The sequence below is a fragment of the Carettochelys insculpta genome, chromosome 8, assembly GCF_033958435.1.
Source record: "Carettochelys insculpta isolate YL-2023 chromosome 8, ASM3395843v1, whole genome shotgun sequence".
Taxonomy (NCBI): Eukaryota; Metazoa; Chordata; order Testudines; family Carettochelyidae; genus Carettochelys; species Carettochelys insculpta.
In genome coordinates, this window is record NC_134144.1 from 5,033,133 (window position 1) to 5,052,000 (window position 18,868).

Below are 18,868 nucleotides of genomic sequence, written 5' to 3' on the forward strand. Positions count from 1 at the left end.
GGCCAGTCACTGGACCTGATTGCTGGAACTGATTTCTTTTGACGCTCATAGGTCCTAGTTTGTGTCAGGTTGCAGCAGGTCCTGGCTGGAACAGTGGAAAACACAGTGACCCTTCAAGGGTAAGTGCCATACACCAAATCCCGGCTGGGAAAACAGATTGACCTTCCGTCTGTCATCCAGGAGACTTCAGAAAACCCCATTTTTCTCAAACAAAACAACAAGGCCCAATCACGGTCAGAGTGTCATGCAAAAATAACTGCAGTACTCTGGTTTCAGGCCCTGCTTTGCCTGGCTGACGGCCCTCCAGCCCTGAGAAAAGCAATCCAGGAGGTTAAAGGCCCATAGTTTCAAACCTGGGGGGGACCTAAATGTGGCTTCTGAAGTCTGCATTTGGGCAGCTAACTCAGAGCTTGGTCTGTGTTCCAGTGTGGCTAAGCATCTTGATACGGGATGTCAATGGCAGCTTCTGGTGCCCGACATCTTTTGAAAATTAGTCTTCTACGAATGGCCTTTTTGGAGCTCAATGAGGAGCCCAAGCCTGGCTGCCTTTCAGTGTCCTGGGCTCCTGAGGCAAAGGAGGTGCCCCACTCCGGTGGCCCAAATATGGACTTTGGTGACTAACTTGAGAGATCCACATCTGACACCTTTGGGCAAGGTTTCTAAATGGGATCAGGGCCTGGGTGTAAGAAAATGCAGGACTGAGTGAATGTAGCTCCCAGGCTGATAGACAGATGGCTGTGCAGACAGGTGAGTATGGGACGATTGGGGAATGTCTTCAGGAACCCTTAGTCTTTCTCTCTCCCTGAAGATTAGCTCTGCAGGGAGCTGTGGTTACAGCCTCCTGTGGCAAGGGCCTATTGGAGGTTGAGGACCCCGTGAGCTGTCTGCTGAGATTCTTCCCTGGTCGGCCTCCCTCTCCTTGGAGGCACAGGGATTCTGCAGAAGAGAGGGGCCTGGAGCAGAGCAGAGGTGCTCTGCGTACTCCTTCCCCACGAGCCTAAGAGAGGCCAGGTTCGAGGGCACAATGTTTTAAGGGAGTAGCAAGAAAAGAGTTGAGGTGGTTGGAACATCACTGAAGGTAGAATCAGAAAAATAGACCTGCCACCAGCCAATATTCCTGCTAACTTTTTCCATCTATCTGTAGAATAAATTTTGCTATGTGCACTCAGGCTGTGGGCACTTGCTAATCAGCTGGGTGGCATTGTAATCTCTCCTGGGTGGCCGTAAAAGTACACAGCTTGCAGGGGACACTGCCACCAACAACACGTTGTTTGAGGGCAGATTACTCCACTGTTGTACTGGCTGCTCCGGGGCCCAGCAGCAACCACAACCAAAGGTGAAGCACTCCAGTGTGCGGTGGTCTGGGTCAGTGTTTCTTAAACCGAGTTCCGCGGAACACCCGACTTGTGGGCATGTCGTGAGCATTTGGAGAAAAATTACACAGGGGGTCTCTTTGTTCTGTTATTGAAACCAGATACAATGTTACATCGTCACTTCAGTGATACCTGAATAAATGACTTCTTTTTGTTTTTGCTGTATATGTTGCTATTTGGATTTATTTTTTTATCTGATAATTTTTTAAAAAATATTGTTTTTGGTGTTCTGGGGTCTAAAAAAAAAAAAAAAAAAGCACTGCTCTAAATGACTGGCAGGGCAGAAGGGACATAACAGTCCAGAGGGTTGCAAAAACATTTGGGGGTGTTTTTGATAAGATGTTGGGTGGCATTGACAAGACAGTACATTTCCACCACCTCAGCAAAAAGGTGATCGGAGAAAATGGGGTATGCAGTGCCTAGCCATAAGATACACATCTTTGCAGTCTGTGAAACGGTGGCTGAACAGTGATTCATCCAGGGAATAAAACAGATTGAATGGTGCCACTCACTCTATTTTTAGTGCACAACAAGCCAATGAATATAAGAAGTAGGAGAAGTGCTGCTCAGTTTCCAGGTATGTGGAAGAAAGGCTTTCAGGGCGTATTAGAAGGCTGTCATGTCACCATTATTACTGCTTTTGGGACAGTGTCCTAAGGCTGTGTCTATGCTAGGGAGAGAAACTCAATTGCAGATAAGCAATTCTAGCTACGGCAGTTGCATAGCTGGAATCAATATACGTACAATTGACTTACCTGGCTGGTCGACGGGAGACTTTCTCCTGTACTCCTCCCATCTCAGGAGGAGTGCCGGGGTCACTGCTGACCCCGATAGGTTGATTTTGCATATCCCTCCTACACGTGCGAAATCGAACCCCAGAAGATGACCCTGAGCGGGTTGATCTGGGCGAGTGTAGACCTAGCCTAACACTCGGGGAAACTGAATGATTGACAGATCCCAATCTCTGAGTCACAACGCCTGGAAAAGGAGTAGATCACTCACTCTGAAAGAGATTGCAAAGCTACATGAGGCAGGAAGTAGGTTAGGGAATAAGACAGCTGAAGAATTATTAACCTCAGGGCACCCCAGGCAAAAAATATTCTCCACAAAACATTGTATGGCCGTTTCCTTTGAAATCCTAGGCTACTCTGTGTTTGCCATTCAGTTTTGTCTTGAGTGCCATGGGAGAAATCTCCTTCCAATGGGTGAGAAGGTGACTGAGCGGGCTCGTGCTCTTGGTGAAAATTGAACAGAAGAAAAAGGAGAAAGACCCGGTGGGTCAGGAAAGCTGATTATGGGAAGTGGAATCTGTGCCAGTCAGAGCAGCCCAAGTCCAGAGTAAAACAGCTCGTTGGATGGGGCAGATTTGAAAAAAAAAAATCTTATTGGGAGTATCAGGCAGCCGGACCCAAAGGCTGGGGAACTTCTATTGTGAGTTCATAGTTCTTTTTCTTTGTTCTTTGGAATGTGCAGGTCTTGGTGCACGTCCTCTCTGTTGGAAATTCTACACTACCGGGAAGCTCGACCCAGTCAGAGTCAATCTTTTGGAGTTTGATTTTTGCATGCATAGTGGAGATGCATGAAATCGAACTATCTGGGGTCACCAATTGACCCCTGTGCTCTTCAATACCACAAGGAGAAAAGGTGGTCATCCGGAGAAAGCCTAAGCTTTGGGGAAGGAAAATGAAATGGGTTCCTGTCCCCAGTTGGGGACCAGACACACACACACACAGACAAACTCTTTAAATAGCTGTCCCTTGCTCCATTGGAGTTATAGCTGTCCCGGTCCCCATCTCTGGCCCCTTGCTGCGCCCCTACCCCCACAACCCCTGTTACATAGTATAACTTTCCATCCCATACCTTCCGCTGCCCCCGTGTGGTCTTTATAAAACAGAGCCCTTCCTTGTAGCTCTATGAGAAAAAAATCCCATCTTTCTGGTACACCCAAACTTTGACCTTGCTTTAAGTTACGATAAAAGGATGCTGAATACCAAATTTGGTTGTCTTAGCTCTTACTGTTTAGGAAGATTTCTTGAACAAACAGACTGTCTGACACACTAACAGAGAGACAAACTCTCCCAAATGTGTAGTAGATTAACCAGTGATTTTTTTCAGTGCTTTGAAAGTGCTTTGCTAGTGCTAAGCATTACTACAGTTTATTATTTATTATCTCTAGTAATATTTGACCTGAGTGATAGAATAAACAGGGCAGCTCAAAGTGGTTGGTGGGCTGTGGGCTCTTTTATGCCCTATCCCTCCATTTCCTTAGCTCTTCTGCTGATGGCCAGCACTGTGTGTCTAAAAGCACCTTACAACAGAGGGCCCTATTCTTGTCCCCATATTACAGAGGAAGAAACTGAGGCACAGGGAGGCGCAGTGACTTGCCCAAGGTCACCCATCTGTGACAGAGTCATAAATGGAACCCAGAGACCTGTGTCCCAGTCTGAAGCTGTAGTCACTAAATGCCCTTTTATAACTAAACTGCTTTACAATTCATTATAGCCCAAAATCCATCTGTTCTCCAAACCAGTGAGTGTGCCGGATATCCCACTACTGCCCTGACATCCGTCATCCTACTTAATCTATTTATGGTTAGCAATATTGCTTTGTTCTTCAGTAGGAACCTTCCCATGGAGTTGCTCAGATTGCTTTACAAACCTGACTGGCACAGAACTCTGGACTGTGCGGGGCAACTGGCAGCTGCTGTTTTCCGTGGTTCTCCTTTTATTTATTTTAAGCATTTGGTGTAATACAGTACATCAGTGGGAAGCAAATGTTGTCCTAGGGTGAAAGTGTCCTGACCGCACCTTAATGGCTTATACTGGTAAATGCCTTCTCCAAGGGTGCGACTAGAATACCAGATGATCAGCCCCGTTGTGGTAGATCTTCTGGAATTTGATTTCACATGCAAAACTGAACTATCCGGGGTCGACAGTTGACCCTTGTACTCAATCAATTGGACCTAAAAATATGCAAGTGTCACAACACCCTCTTACTGAAAAATGGCTGGCTTTCTCATTTTACCATATGCTTACAATATAAATCTCCTGGAATATAAATATTGCACTTTCATTTCAGTGTAGAGTTTATATTGCGCGATATACAAGTCATTGTCTATAGGAAATTTTAGCTGGTACGGACTTCTCTAGTGCTTTTTATGTAGCTTATTTTAAAACCAGGCAGATAGGTCAATGAGCTGATGTACCCTCAGACTAGGACAAGGACAAGGCATCCTTCAGTCTGCGTAGACTATGGATTGCGCCCTTTGTAACTCCATTTAAGATCGTCATTTGCAGCGTTGACTGTGACTGTGGAGGCCCACACAAGAGTGACAGTCCTTGCTACATCTGCTGCATATGTATACCCCCGGAAGACCTCTGAGTACCCCCATGGATACATCAAAACAAAAAAGCAGTCATGTAGCACTTTAAAGGCTAACAAAATAATTTGTTAATAATAATTGTTAATTATTTTGTTAGTCTTTAAAGTGCTACATGACTGCATTTTTGTTTTGATAGAATACAGACTAACCTGGCTACCTGTCTGTCACTATTCCCCAAGGACACATGTACCTCTGGTTGAGAGCCACTGGTCTAGTGTACCACTCAACAGTGATTAGGGGGAAATCATTGTTTTCCCCGGAGGGCCAGTGAGCTCGGCCCTGATCCTGTGACAACACCTTGCACCGGGCAGACGTAAACAGCTACGTGGGAAGACCTTCATAGGTCTGCAATGTCAAGATGATATTTGGGGACCAGTAACCCCTGTGATTAACCCAGGGAGCAAAAGTGTAGAGTTCTTTGTCTAGTTTGGTCATGAGAAGGGATCCACCCGAGAATTCCGTTCTAAACATCCCTGCAGTGCCCCACTCTTCACCAGTCCAGCACTCTGAGAATGGCTTTCCCCTTATGCATTAGCTCTCCTACTGCTTATTTGAGAGATCCCTAGACCAGTAAAAGGGGGTGCCAGGACCTACGCCTCATGTTCTTCACCACCATCTAGCACTTCATCTGCTAACTAACTGTTACAAATGATCTCTCTTAGCACAGGGAACCACATAAGTGAACCAAAAGTTAAGCCTTAGGCTATGTCTACACTAGCCCGGAAGATGGACCTGCTCTGGAGTTTGATTTCACACACCTAGTAGGGGTGCATGAATTTGAACTCTCAAGGGTCGCAGCTGACCTCTGTACTCCTCCCTAGACAGGAGGAGTAAGGGAGATCGACAGGTGAAACTCTCCTGTCAACCTCATTCAGTAGGGACAGCCAAGTTACCCAAGCATATGCACGTCGACTCTAGCTACGCAATCACCATAGCTAGAACTGCATATCTGCGGCCAACTTACTTTGCCCAGGGTAGACATAGGCTGTTTCCTGTGCTTTTGAGTGTGAGTTTTGCATGTGGCAAGGTACATTCTTAACAGGAAAATGTATTTTGCAAATCCACAGCCTTGGGCAAGGGTGGACAAAGGACAAGGACGGTACCCCAATCTGCCCAGATTTTGAAACTGATTGGATGACTGATCCAAAGAGGATTGAAGTACCTGGAAGCACTCCCATAGACTTCAGTCGGCCCTGTATTAAGCCCCTTAGGGTGAATGGTATAGGCCCCCTTTGTTCAATGTGGAAAGCTCCTTTATCGCATTCTCTCGTCCCAAATTTATTAATCATCCAGGATAGATTCAAAACAATCCACGTGTGCTACAGAGATCTAACGTGGGACCTTTCTGAGTTGTGTCTAGGGTTTTAGAGGGGGAAAATGAAAGCAACTTAGAAGTCATCTGTTTGAGTTGGACAATAGTGGGAATTCAAATGCTGTCTTTCTATGTAGCCTTCAAAAGGTAGGCAGAGAGAGAATTTAAATAATCTGTTTTGAAAATTGTTCTTTTAATGTTTCCTGGAGTTTCCTTTCTTTGTCTAGCTCTGCATTTTCTGTTTGTCCCCTCTGGCCAGGGCTGGTGAGATGTATTAGCATCTCATTTTAAAAACAACCTTAAAAAATGACCTCGGCAATTCTTCCCAGAGGATTTTTGTGAGAGAGAGACTATCAAGGCTGAAATATTCCCTCCTACTGTAATACCAAGCTTCTCTTCACTAACAACATGTTTCAAATGTCTGTGCTCTAAGATTCACAGAATCCCAGTTGGTAGAATTTGTCTGGAATTTTTGGACAGTCCTTTTTTTTTGTTAGAAACTGAACCTTCTGGTGGAAAAGGGGAGGTTTTATCTGGGAAGTCTAGCTATGGGATGGAATTTCTGGTCAAAAGAAGAGCAAGCACAGCACCTCTTAATAGCCAAGAGCCTACTGGTTGGGGAATTAATCTGGGATGTAGGAGACCACGGCTCGGCTCTCTCGGCTATCAATCAGGCTATTAGGCCAGGTCTGTACTAGGAGACAAATGAGAATTCCAAAGCTGGAGTTGACTTACCTAAAATCAATCTTTGCTTCTGCCCACACAGCAGGAGGTTGATGGGAGAAACTCTCCCATCGACTTCCCTTACTCCTCGTGACTTAGCAATAGTACCGGGGTCGATGGTGGTGCCATGACCGTTCTATTCAGCATGATCCCATATGTGTCCTAAGTGAACCCCAGAAGCGCATCGCTCTTCCTGTAAGCATAGATGTACCTGTAGATGTTCTTTGGGATGAGATGTTCTGTCTCTGTGAAATTTGAAAGCTCTAGTTTTCATTCAACTGCAGCACAAATGAAACTTCCATCTTTTTAATACAAAAAGAGAATTTCTGTTTTCTGGCCAATTAGTCCTATGTGTAAGGAGAACCTGGGAAGGAGGAGATGCATGAAGAAGGTGGCACACCAGCACTGATCACTAATTATCCTTCTGTCCAAGTAATAATGTAATTCTCTCGACTCTCTTTAGATCTAGGCTAAGGCCAGCTCTACGCTAGACCTAGAAGTTGGTCTTAGATACGCAATTCCAGCAATGACAATTGTGTATCTGGAATCGATGTATTTAAGATTGAATTACCTGCTGCCCACACAGAGGGAGATCAAAGGGAGAAATTCTCCTGTCGACCTCCCTTACTTCTCATGAGAATGAGGAGTACCAGGGCTGACCGTGGAGTCTCCCACAATGCATTGCTTGTCATTGTATTCCTAGTTCATAGCAGAACAGGAGCAGTCCAGTGATCTGCTCATTGTTTGCTCCCCAAATGAAGCAGCTCACTCAGTTGTCTGATACACCCAGAGCTTTGAAAGAGGAGGAGTGCATGCCTGCAGGGCAACAGAGATCAAAACACAGCAGAGCCATCAGAGCAAGGCATTGTGGGATACTGGTGGTAGTCATTTCTGTTGGCAAAACAAGCAGCAGTATCTGCACTGGACCTTTGTCGACAATAAAGGGTAGGGGGAAAAGGGAAAACAATCTCTTGTGGATGTGGATTGGTGGAAGCCTTTTGTCACTGAAACTGGGTGTTTTTCCCAACAAAAGTTGCACTGCTCTGTGTGTGTGTTTGTGTGTGTTCTCACTGTTTCGTTGCCAAAAGGCAGCTTTTGGCAACAAAACTCAGTAGTGTAGCCAAAGCCTAATATAGTCACAAGAGTACTGTGGGAGTGTGTCTCCAAGTTTCTCTGAACCTTGTTGCCAAACATGAGAGAGGTGGGTTTGGGTAAGTCCTGATTCAGGCACAGAATCAAATCCAGCTCATCAGCTTCTCTCCCTGCTCATGCAGAGTTTTACGTTGGTTCAGTATCAACTCAGGAGTTGCCATGGAACTGTGTTTTGCAACATGGTGTAATTTGGCTCCGTTATTTCAGGATCAGCACCGCATGCCTGGTGTCTGTGTGTCTTTTGCATGCACGGTAGGGAAACCCCTGGGTTTTCAGTTCCTGTCTCTGGAAGAGAGGCTTTCACAGGAGGACCAGCATGGGAGCCATGGTGATGGAAGCAAAGCCCCCTCGGTCCATGTTAAAAATATATGCCCAGTCTTGTCTGCCATAAGCTGTTTTATGTGCCACATGTTGGGCAAAAACAGGAGAGGCCTCTCTAAACTTCAGTGGGTTCTTTGGCAGAACAGCTTCCAGAGGCTGCAGCCACAGACACCTCTCCCCACCCTGGGGAGCTGGCTGGGAGTCTGACTCCTGCCCCCTGTAGCGTGGCTGCCCCAGACCCCTGGAACTGGCTGGATTGGGAGGCAGACCTGGATCTCAGGGTGCTGACCCTGGGGCTCTCTAGGTGCACTGGGCCTGAAGCCTGTGTGGCCTTGCAGCCGTTAGCACACAACTAGGCTACAGCTGTGTGCTACTGGGGTCAGTGGCCTAGTAGAAACAGGAGGCATGACTCACCCCAGCCACCGCTTGACCTTTGCAATTGCTCAGCGTCCATCTGTTCCTTTCTCCTTACAAAGGACAAGGATCAAGATTGCCTCTTGCCTCCCTCCCCCGTGCAGAATAACCAAGGGCCAAGAGCTTTCACACCCTCTCCCAGCCTTGTGTGGATCTGTCGCGCATGCAGATCTTTTAATTCAATGTTTTCAACAGCTCATCTCCTGGGAAAGGCAATTAGCAGTATCACAGCTTGCTACAAGGCTGGGCTGCACTCCTGAGGCAGGGAGAAGGATCTGTCCTTCCATGAGTTGTTTCCCATTGATCAGTGGGAACTTCATAAACTATCTGCCTCATTTGCAGCTTAACACCTGATCTCACCTCAGAGGGAGCGCGGTGCCTCTTGGGATAGGGTCTGTGAATAAGAAACCAGCTCTTGATGTCCACAACCCTCCTGTAATAATGACCTCTGCTCATACTTGGGGGGAGGGTCCCTTGAGCTCAGGTTTCTGACTGGAGGCCCTTGCACTGGGAAAGATGACTGGCTCTCCGAGAGCAAGGGAATGCTAAATGGAACATGTTCGGGGGATGCAGCATAAATGTTACAGCTCTTCAGTGCACATTCATAATTCAGAACCAGCATGTGTGTGTGCTGCTGTCCGAGGGCAAAAGCTGCAGAGTGGAAGAGAAGACCTTGTTTCTGAAAGCTGTTCAGGAGCTTACGAGTCCTCCCTGCAAAATGCTCTGCAGTGTAAGAGGGGAAAATAGCAACCCCTACTGCATGGGACAGTTTAACTATCTCAAGTATCAGAGATCTGGCCGTGTTAGTCTGTATCTTTGAGAACAACAAGTCCTCTGGCACGTTATAGACGAGCAGATATTTTGGATCATAAGCTTTTGTGGGCAAAGACCCACTTCATCAGATGTGCGCACCCCAGCCCTACCCAAAAATGGGGGAGCTGGCACAAGGTGCCTGGGCACCACTGTCTGGAAGTAGATGTCCGTCATTTCCTCCATGGGGTCTTTGGGATCCCTGCCCCTGCCACCAACTTGTCCTCTAGGTCCTCCATTCTTTTAAGTGAGTAGAACTTCCTGGAGAGCCAGGGAACGTTGCTCTTACTCCCAAGGGTCCCAGCTGACTGCCCTGTGGTATCTATCTATCCAAGAGTTCAACTGTCCCCCTTTGCAGCACTCACAGTCCCCCTACGCCTCGAGGGCAGGAACCTGGATTTGGAGTTTATACGGCTATATATCTTGCTAATGAGAACATCCCATGGTTAGGTTGTGTGTGTGACTCTATATATTAAAAATAAGGGCCCTAATCTATCCCACTCAAGGACAGATCTTAATTATGAACTGATGAGTTTAGGAAGAAACTTGACCTACAGGTAGGTCATTCCATAATGTCCATGACAGCAGTGCCCCACAACTGGTGTGCGGTGAAGCAGTGCTTACCTTCCTGTCGAATTTTGAGAAAAAGTATTTAAAATGAATTGAATAAATCGGGGCAGCCAAACCCTGGCGCTCGAGCCTCACGCAGTTCTTTGAGCCATTAACTGTGGCTCCGCCTGGGAGCCTCACACTGGGAGTGCCATCAGCTGCTCTGCACACGTGCCCCAGCGCTTGGAGGGAGAAGCGCGTGGCCACAGTGGTGGTGTCTCCAGTGAGTCGCCAGCATCAAATTTCTGCAGGGGCCTGGGTCTGGGGGAGGGCAGGGGTGGGGTTATGTACAATGCATGTGCTCTGGGATGACAGCCAGTGCTGAAGGGTGCCCCCAGGCGCTAAAGGCAGCTGAGCACTGTGTTACAGGGATCTTTGACCCATCTGATATTGACCACTCTGAGAGACAGGACACCAGTCGGACCTGCAGCGGCAGGTGCTGAGACCAGATGAGCAGGTCTCTTGGCTGGCAGCACAGAGGTTGCCCACCTGAAATCAAAATGGCAGTTCAGATTCAAACAGTTAAGCACATTGAGTCCAGTCCCCTGCCCTCTTGGCAGGACCATATTTCACAGTCCGTAATGTGTTTTTTGTGTCTATGAATTTGGAAGGGCCTTATATACATACAGATAAATTAGAGAAAAACCTTCGTATTCTTGATGTAAGGTTACTATGTAATGATACTTTATTTCTTAGAATTCAAAATGAACACGCTAGAACCCCAAAGCAGAGAGAGGCAAAGCAGGCTCCCCTACTAAACAGGTAGGTAGGGTAAGCAATCCTCTTTTCCTCTAGGCTGGCTGGCAGACTATCATCTCACTTCCCTGTGGGTTGCCCTAGCCCAGCGGTCTTCAATTCTTTTTCTCATGAACCAGTTGAAGAAAATTGGTGCTCGTGACCCAATCTAATTACATCTTTTGACTCCAGTCTGGGCTCTGAGGGGTGGTGCCAGGGATGGGGGTTGAGAGTGGGGATGTGGCATGGGTTTACCTCTAGTGACTCCTGATGAGTGGCATAGCAGCTCCTAGGCAAAGGCACTCAAGCCGCTCAGTGTGCTGTGCTTTCCTGCAGGCACCGCCTCCCCAGCCCCCATTGGCTGTGGATCAGCCAATAGGAATGCAAAGCCAGGGCTTGGGGCAGTGGCAACATGCGGTGCCCCATGGTTCCCGCTGCGTAGGAACCAGACCTGCCTCCGCACCCCTGCCGGTCACCTGGTCGCCCTACAGCCAGGTTTCCCGGTGCCTGACATTCCGTGACCCAGTACCAGGTCACCGCCCAGATTTGAAAACCATTGTCCTAGACTGTAGGCGGGACCAGGAAGATCCTGAGAATTTAAAGGGACGACCATTTTCAAAACACCACAGAACTCGTTCTGAAAAGGTTGGAAGCATCTGAGTTCCTGGTGCTCTACCATTACAATTGAAACTAAGTGCCGCTGACGCCTTTCATGCTCATTGAAGCAGTTTTGAAGGCTGATGCTGTTTAAAGTATTTGACTAGGAGGTACCTCTTGTTCCCACTCCAGCAGTATCTCCCAACCTGTGACCTATGAATGCTAGGTGGTTGGTAGAACCTTCTTTCCAGCTGCTTCTGTATCTCCTCTTCCTTTTCCTTCCATAGAATCTCTGGAGGCCCATAAAAACATCTGGAAAAGCAGATGTCAGAGGGGCAGCTTTTGCGAAAGGGTGATGCTGTGCTGGGGTAAAGAGGGACTGGAACAATCTGTGGCATTTGGGATGTCAGCCAGCAATGAGACACCAGATGGCAGGAACGCAGGAAGTGAGAAAGGAACAGATGAAATGAAGAGCAAAACACTTATCGCATTACCCAGCTAAAGATACTCTACATTCTTTCCTGGCATCACTTCCCTAGCTGAGCAGCTGCTCTTGCAAGGATGTTTCATGATCAATGCATGGAAGGGAATGAGTCCACCAAGGAGCTAAACCAGCAAGGAGTCCTGTGGTAACATAAAGACTAACAAATTTATTTGGGCGAAAGCTTTCGTGGGCTGGAACCCACTTAAGTGCGGCAGGGGCGAAGATGGATGAAGTTACATTACTATGCGGAGGACCAGTGCTAGCTAGGTCAATTCAGTCAGGGTGAATGTGGCCCAGTCTCCCTGGACACTCAATAATGGAGTTGAAAGTTGCTATTCGTCAGCCAAAAACACTTCAAAACCAGATTGGAGAGTGAAACTGCAGAGCTGGAATTCACGTGCGAACTCTCAAACTGGGCCAGAGCCTGGGAGTGCCTAGCTCGCTACAAACAGCAATTTTCCTCTCTCAGTATTTGCCCCTTCTCATCCGCTTTGTGCATCTGAGGAAGTGGGTTCCAGCCCATGAAAGCTTTCTCCCAAAGAAACGTGTGAGTCTTTGAGGTGTCACAGGACTCCTTGTCTTTGCTGAAGCAGACTAACGTGACCATCCTGCTGCAACATCTGTAAGAAGTGGTAACCCTCTGCCCTAAAACACAAGAGTGACTCTCTCAATAGCAGACATAGTATTTATTTTCCCAAGTTGTTACGGTTTGGTGCCAAGGCAGGCTACTCATGGGGATGTGCGACTTGCTTGCCCTCTCCTTATTATCATCAGTACTCTGCACCCATAAGTATGTTCTCCATGGTTACATCAATCAAGGCCGCCAGAAACTACTGGAAGGCTTTGTCATGCAATCAGGCTGGAAGCATAAACTGTTGATGTGCAGAGCACTGAACAGAAAACGAGGGGTCTTACGGAACCTCTCCTAATCTGCAAGCAGTATCTCTCTTGGCAGAGGGTGAGGTATTGAATCAACAATCCTGTACATCCTGAGTTTGAGAAGGGCAGCGCAAATGTATAAAGTTGTACGTACAGCTAAAAAGATCCTCTGTAAGCCGCCGGTGCAAATGCAACCTGTTTAGATTCCTGGAAATGGGCAATCGCAACCAACCTAGCACCCCAGATTTTCTCCAGAGCTGGAAAACTTAGCAGGTGCAGAGCACCCCCCAGCACCGAATTTCCTCCGTGCTTCTCGTGTGCCAGCAGCCATGTGCTACCTCTCACACCCAGTGCCTCCTCACTTCCTGCAAACAGCTGACTGCAGCATTTAAGCTCCAGGCGGGAGAGGCAGGAGGCAGTGAAGAGGCAGTTTGGGGTGGAGCACATAACTGCTACCTTGAATCTGATCTGCACTGTGGTACGTGGACTTCCTGGCAAAAATATCTTTATTGCAGGCTGTTTTCCTTGAGAAGCACAGCTCAGTTCACTCTGGCTCCAACCTAATCCCTGGTTCACGCATAACTGCCCACACACAAACTCAAACCTGGGACCTGTGGAGCTTAGTGCAGGAGTCTATAGAGTTGGAGCTAAAATCCAGCTGCCGCCCAGCTAAAGCTGTACAGGAGATTCGTTCTTTCTCTGTAAGTGGTCTAGGTGCCACTGCATGGGGCAGTGAGCCACACCCCTGATGCGTGCTTTACACATGCACTCCAGTTTCTTCCAAGTTTGGAATGAGGGTCTTCGAAGTGTGGCCTGTGAAAACTGAGCTAGATAGAGCTGCTTTGTTATTTTCAGGGCCAGAGCAGGAACCGGGGGTCTCAAGAAATGGGCACATCTGTAACCAACAGTTTCTAAATACTTATAAACAGTGTTCTTACGAGTGTCTGGCGCTTGTATTGCGTGCTGGGCAGCAGGACAGCGCAGTCTTTAAAGTAATCATTCTATTTAGTATGTTTATGGTTACCAAAACAAGCTCTGGTGATAAGCATGTGGCGTGTAGCAATAGTTCAGATCACAGTTTAGCTTCAGCCATAGTCAGATTCTTGCGAGGGGAGAGGATGGTGCAGCACAGACCATATTCTAAAGATCATATAACACAATGTGCTAACCTGGTCAATGCACTGGCAAAGCGCTCGGAGATCCTGAAATGCAGGGTGCAGCCGGGGTACGCAGTTGTAATTAGTCGCAAGCTTGAGAATGACAAAAAAAAAGTCATCTTACAAAAGTGAACTATTGTTTCTTTTACTTCATCTATTTCTTCTTCTACAGATGTGGGCTTTCCACTGTGCCTTGACTTGCTTCTAATTATATTCAGAATCTGTTTGCTAAAAATATGAACTCTATTCCCCGTGGAATACAAGCTGTATGTTCTTGTAGACACCTGCATACAAAGTGCAGGTGTTCCCTTCTAATTTTATGTTTCTGGCTCTCGTTCTTTCACCACTCCCCTGCTTGCTGACTTTCCATCCTTCTTTTTTTTCTTCTTTTAATTTTTATATCATTTTTCTTTTCTCCACCTTTTTTCCAAAACACAGCTGGCTGTAGAGCCCGAACACTGGAGAAAACAACCAGATGGCCACTGCTATCAGGCTGCATTAATCCACACAAATCCATCATGAAATATTTTGCTGTCCCTAATGATTTGTCTGTCCGTTCTGATGTAATTTGCCTGTCTCTCTGGCTTTTACTATGACAGACATTTACTATTTTCTTTGGTTTCTGCTGATCTCTTTTTCCTGGCCTATTGGTCTGTGTTTAGTATGCGTTTACCACTTTTCTATTCTTGTTCTATCTCTTTCATGCTATCTCTTCCTCGTTTTTTAGTTGATTTCTCTTCCTTCGTGTATTATGTGTTTCTCAGACCAGGTCTACACTTGGCATTAAAGTCTATTTGTATATATGTCACAATTGCTGTAGCTACAGTCGGCTTATCTGCAATCAACTTACCCATTCATCCTCGCAGAGGGAGGTCTATGGGAGAAATTGTTCTCCTCGACATCTGAGGATAGAATAAGGAGCAATGGGTTTAACCTGCAGCAAAGGAGGTTTATGGTGGACATTAGGAAAATGTTCCTGTCGCGGTGGTTAAGCATTAGAATAAATTGCCTGGGAGACTGGGGAATCTCCATCACTGGAGATGTGTAAGAGTAAGTTAAATAGAAACCTGTCAGAGATGGTCTAGACAGTGCTTGGTCCTGCCACGAGGGCACAGAACTGGACTTGGTGACCTCTTTGAGGTCCCTTCCAGTTCTAGTGTTCTTGGATTTTAAGGTATGCAGATGCAGAAAAAGATTGAGAACCACCAAACTAAACCTTCCGGGCTGGAATACTGTAAGTTGATTGGAGAGCTAACAAAAGAGCGTCACTGCAAGAAGGTAAAAGCTGAGCAGTTGCTGGGGCAGGAACTTTAATTAGAAGAGTTGAAGCTGTTTGTTGTTGTTGTTGTCTTTCATTAAACCTCGTTCACGAGAATGGCAGAACGCCGTTTTGGAGAAAGGACGGCATGTTAAAAATTCAGCAGTCCAGTCCTCTCTGCGAGTGTGCGACAGGGAATCACAAAGCTTGCTGAGCTCTTCAGCAGAAGAAGGGAAGGACCAGACTTTGGTCACCAGTGCTATAACTAGAGCCAACTCCCGCTCTAGATAAGGCACAAGATATGACAAAGCAGATTAATTTGGAAATTCCAGTGTCTCCCTCAAATCAGGTGAATTTAGTACGTCTGCTCCATCTTCACCCCTCTCCAAGTTCCCCTTGTGATTCTCAGTCACAGGAAGCTGGTGATTACACCCAGCTGGGTTTCATCCCAAGCACACGTGGTCTCCAGGTGCTGAGACACTGAAATTAAGCATTCTGTTGCTAGGACAACAGCCGCCCCTTAAGCTTAAGCCTTTGCTGACACTGTTTCTAAAATCGTATGCCCTTCAGAATGCGGGCCGCATCTCTTGAATAGCGGAAAGAAATTTGGTTGCCGTTACTGATATTCACAAATAAAACCCTTGGCTGCTCGGGACTGTGGTGATCAGTGCTCATTTCTCCTGGGAATAAACCATGTGTAGGAGGATATGGTCAGAACCAGCAGGGCCCACAGCAACCACAGGCCTGAGGGCAAGGTGTGATGGGGGCCAGGTTCTTCGCTCCTTCAAGGAGTGAGGCCAAGGGCAGAAGGAATGGGGCTTCGGGTGTCAACTCTGGGCTCCCCCCCGCAACCCCGTGCACCTTCAGGGCCATGGGCAGAGTGGTGACACAGCCCTCCATGGCACTTCGAAGGGGCGCAGAGCTCCGGATGCTGTTGTGGCTACTTTGGCAGTGTTAGTGGCTGGAGTTCCAGGCCCCTTTGAAATGCTGGGCCCTTGGGCAACTGCCCCCTTGGTCCCCACCTCACCCACACACGCTCTTCCCCACCAGTCAGTGGGCCTGATCCAAGCCGATATTTGTAAAGCTTTGCCCTGGTGAGTTTACTGCGTTAGCTGCACTGCCTGTAAATCATGAGTCACGTGATGTCATTTTACTTGATGGTTTGCTGCCCGTGTTCAAAGATGGCAACTTCCTGTAACATAGGCCTGCCTCCGGCGTGTGACAGCGTGACATGTTCCCCTCGCCCTCTCATCGTGTGCTGTTAACCAAGGGTGCCCTGTTTTCGAAGCTAGATCCAAACCTCTCTGGCTCTGGCCACAAACCATGGCCTGGGTGTCTCTGTCCCAGAGCTGAACAAGGTTCTCTGGGCATGGAAAGACATTCGAGGAGCTACTCTTCTTGCAAGAGCAGAGTGATTTGTACAATTCCCTACTGGGTCCCATTCTGGAGGCAAGCCCCTTCGTAAGCTTCTAAGTGAGATGAGACAAACTGGTGTGAATTATTCTAGCATCTGCTGCTTTGGTTCTCAACTAGATGGGATAAAAATGGCCAGGACCATCACACATCAGTCATAAATTCATGCCTGGGTGGAGTCAGGAAGCAGCATAACCACTGTGATGCACGATTGCCCTATTGGATGCTTCATGGGAGATATTTATACCTTTCTTTGAATAGCCCCATGCTAGGCAAAGATGGTTGGCATAGATGGAATTGACTGGTCCCTTTCTCTGTCCATTTTTTCTGTTTTTCTCCTGTGTCTTCCTAGGCATTGGGAGTTGTTTCTGCATCTAGGCTTCAGGGTGAGGAGCACATGAAAGCCAAATTTCTGTGACTAGCTGTCCATGGACCCTCAAGGAAAGGATCCTCAAAGGTATTTAGGTGTCTAAGTCCCCTAGGCCTTGGTAGTTAGGGACCTAAACACCTTTAACAATCTGAGCCAGAGCGCTCTAACAGCGGTAGGGGGAGATGGGAGGATTCTGATGGCAATATTTTCAGTGCCATTCAATCACAGAATTGAAGCCAACACAGCCTTGTTCATTTCCTCTCTTTCAGCCCATCGCTTTATCGTGGTCACCGCATGCCATGAAGCCGACTACAGCCAGCTGATCCAGGACTTCTGCCTAAGCCAGTTTAAACTTCAGATGGAAGTGATAGAGCCAAAGAAGTGGTGTGACTGGGATGAGACAGTAGGGTAAGCGTCTTGTTGCTGTTGTTTCCAGCCCCTTCTAATTTAACAAACAGGGTGCCCTGGCTAGAGACCTGGTGTCCAGTGAAGGAACCGTCTGCTTATCTACCTACAGAGTCTTGTTTTCAAGCCATCTCTCTTAGGGGTTAGTACTCTGAAAACCACACCAATGTAACCAGTGCAGTGTTCACCAACGGCACTAAGGAAGGTCACGTTGTCATTACATTGCCGTTTGGACCCAGCCGAGGTATCATAAAAGATCTTACACATTGTCATTCAGAATGTTTCTTCTGGGCAAGAGACAGCAGCGTGCCCTGTAATGCTCCCATGCTGTATTACGCCCTGCTTTGCGACTTGTTTCAGGTTCCAGAAACGCACTTGAGTGCATTAAACATCGGAGCTTATTTCCCCATCACTGTCTGGGAGAAGTGTTCTATATACTTTCCTGAATCTATTTCTGTTCTGACTCTGCTATCTATCACTGAGGCCTAGCCTGCACTAGGCAGGTAAGCCGATTACAGATACACCATTCCAGGAGGCGAAATTCTGACTTATCTGCAGTCGACTCATCTGGCCATCTGCTTGGGGGAGGTTGATGGGAGAAAATCTCCTGTTGACCTCCCTTACTCCTGGCAATATCGAGGAATACAAGGGTCAACTGCCTACGCCAGATCGTAGAGATGTGTGAAATTGAGCTAGGTGCATAAAGTCGAGTACCAGAAGATCAGCCCTGACCAGGTTGATCTCCCAGTAAGCGTAGACATACCCTGAGTAACTACCAGCAGTAAGATGTATCTACTCTTCTGTGTGTCTCTCCTTTCTGCCAGGAGGGAACAGGCTGGAAGATGCTGATTTATTTTTAAATAGAATACCATGGATGGTGTCTGGGGTGTGTTTGAACTGTTGCTGAGAGGTGTGTCCAAAGAGGGGGTGTTTTACACACAGTTTGGAATGGAGTAAAGTTAATGGTCATTCTTATTGCATGCAGTGATGAGTCTGTCAGGAAATGAGAACAAAAGAAAGGTGTCAAACCAATGGTCCACTTCACAATTACTGATCTATCCTCTCATCCACTCTCAGCTTCTGGCAGTCAGAGACTAGGACGCCCAGAGCATGGTGTTGCATCTCTAACCATCTTGGCTAGTTGGCATTGATAGACCTAACCTCCATGAACTTGTCTAGTGCTTTTTTTTGAGCCCTGATGTAGTCTTGGCCTTTGCAACATCCTCTGCGAACAAGTTCCAGAAGGGACAATGTATTATGTGAAGATGTACTTATTCTTTTTGTTTTTAAACCTGATGCCTGATCATTTAAGTGAGTGACCCCCTAGCTCTTGTTATGAAGAGGAGTAAATAATACTTGCTTATTTACTTTCTCATGATTCTCATTTTATAAACTTCTATTATATCTCCCCCTTGACATACACTAGTTTTTCCTCTTTTTCCAAGCTGAAAAGTCCCAGTCTTTTTAATCTCTC

At 47.0% G+C, this 18,868-nt stretch overlaps 1 protein-coding gene across 1 annotated transcript in view; it reads left to right on the forward strand.

Annotated features, from left to right (window-relative positions):
- RAMP1 (receptor activity modifying protein 1) overlaps positions 1 to 18,868 on the forward strand; it is a 76,527-nt gene that overhangs the window by 13,636 nt on the left and 44,023 nt on the right. The window contains exon 2 of the mRNA XM_075001400.1: positions 17,259 to 17,397. Within this exon, the coding sequence (XP_074857501.1) occupies positions 17,259 to 17,397 (139 nt within the window). The remainder of the gene's footprint in view (positions 1 to 17,258; positions 17,398 to 18,868) is intronic.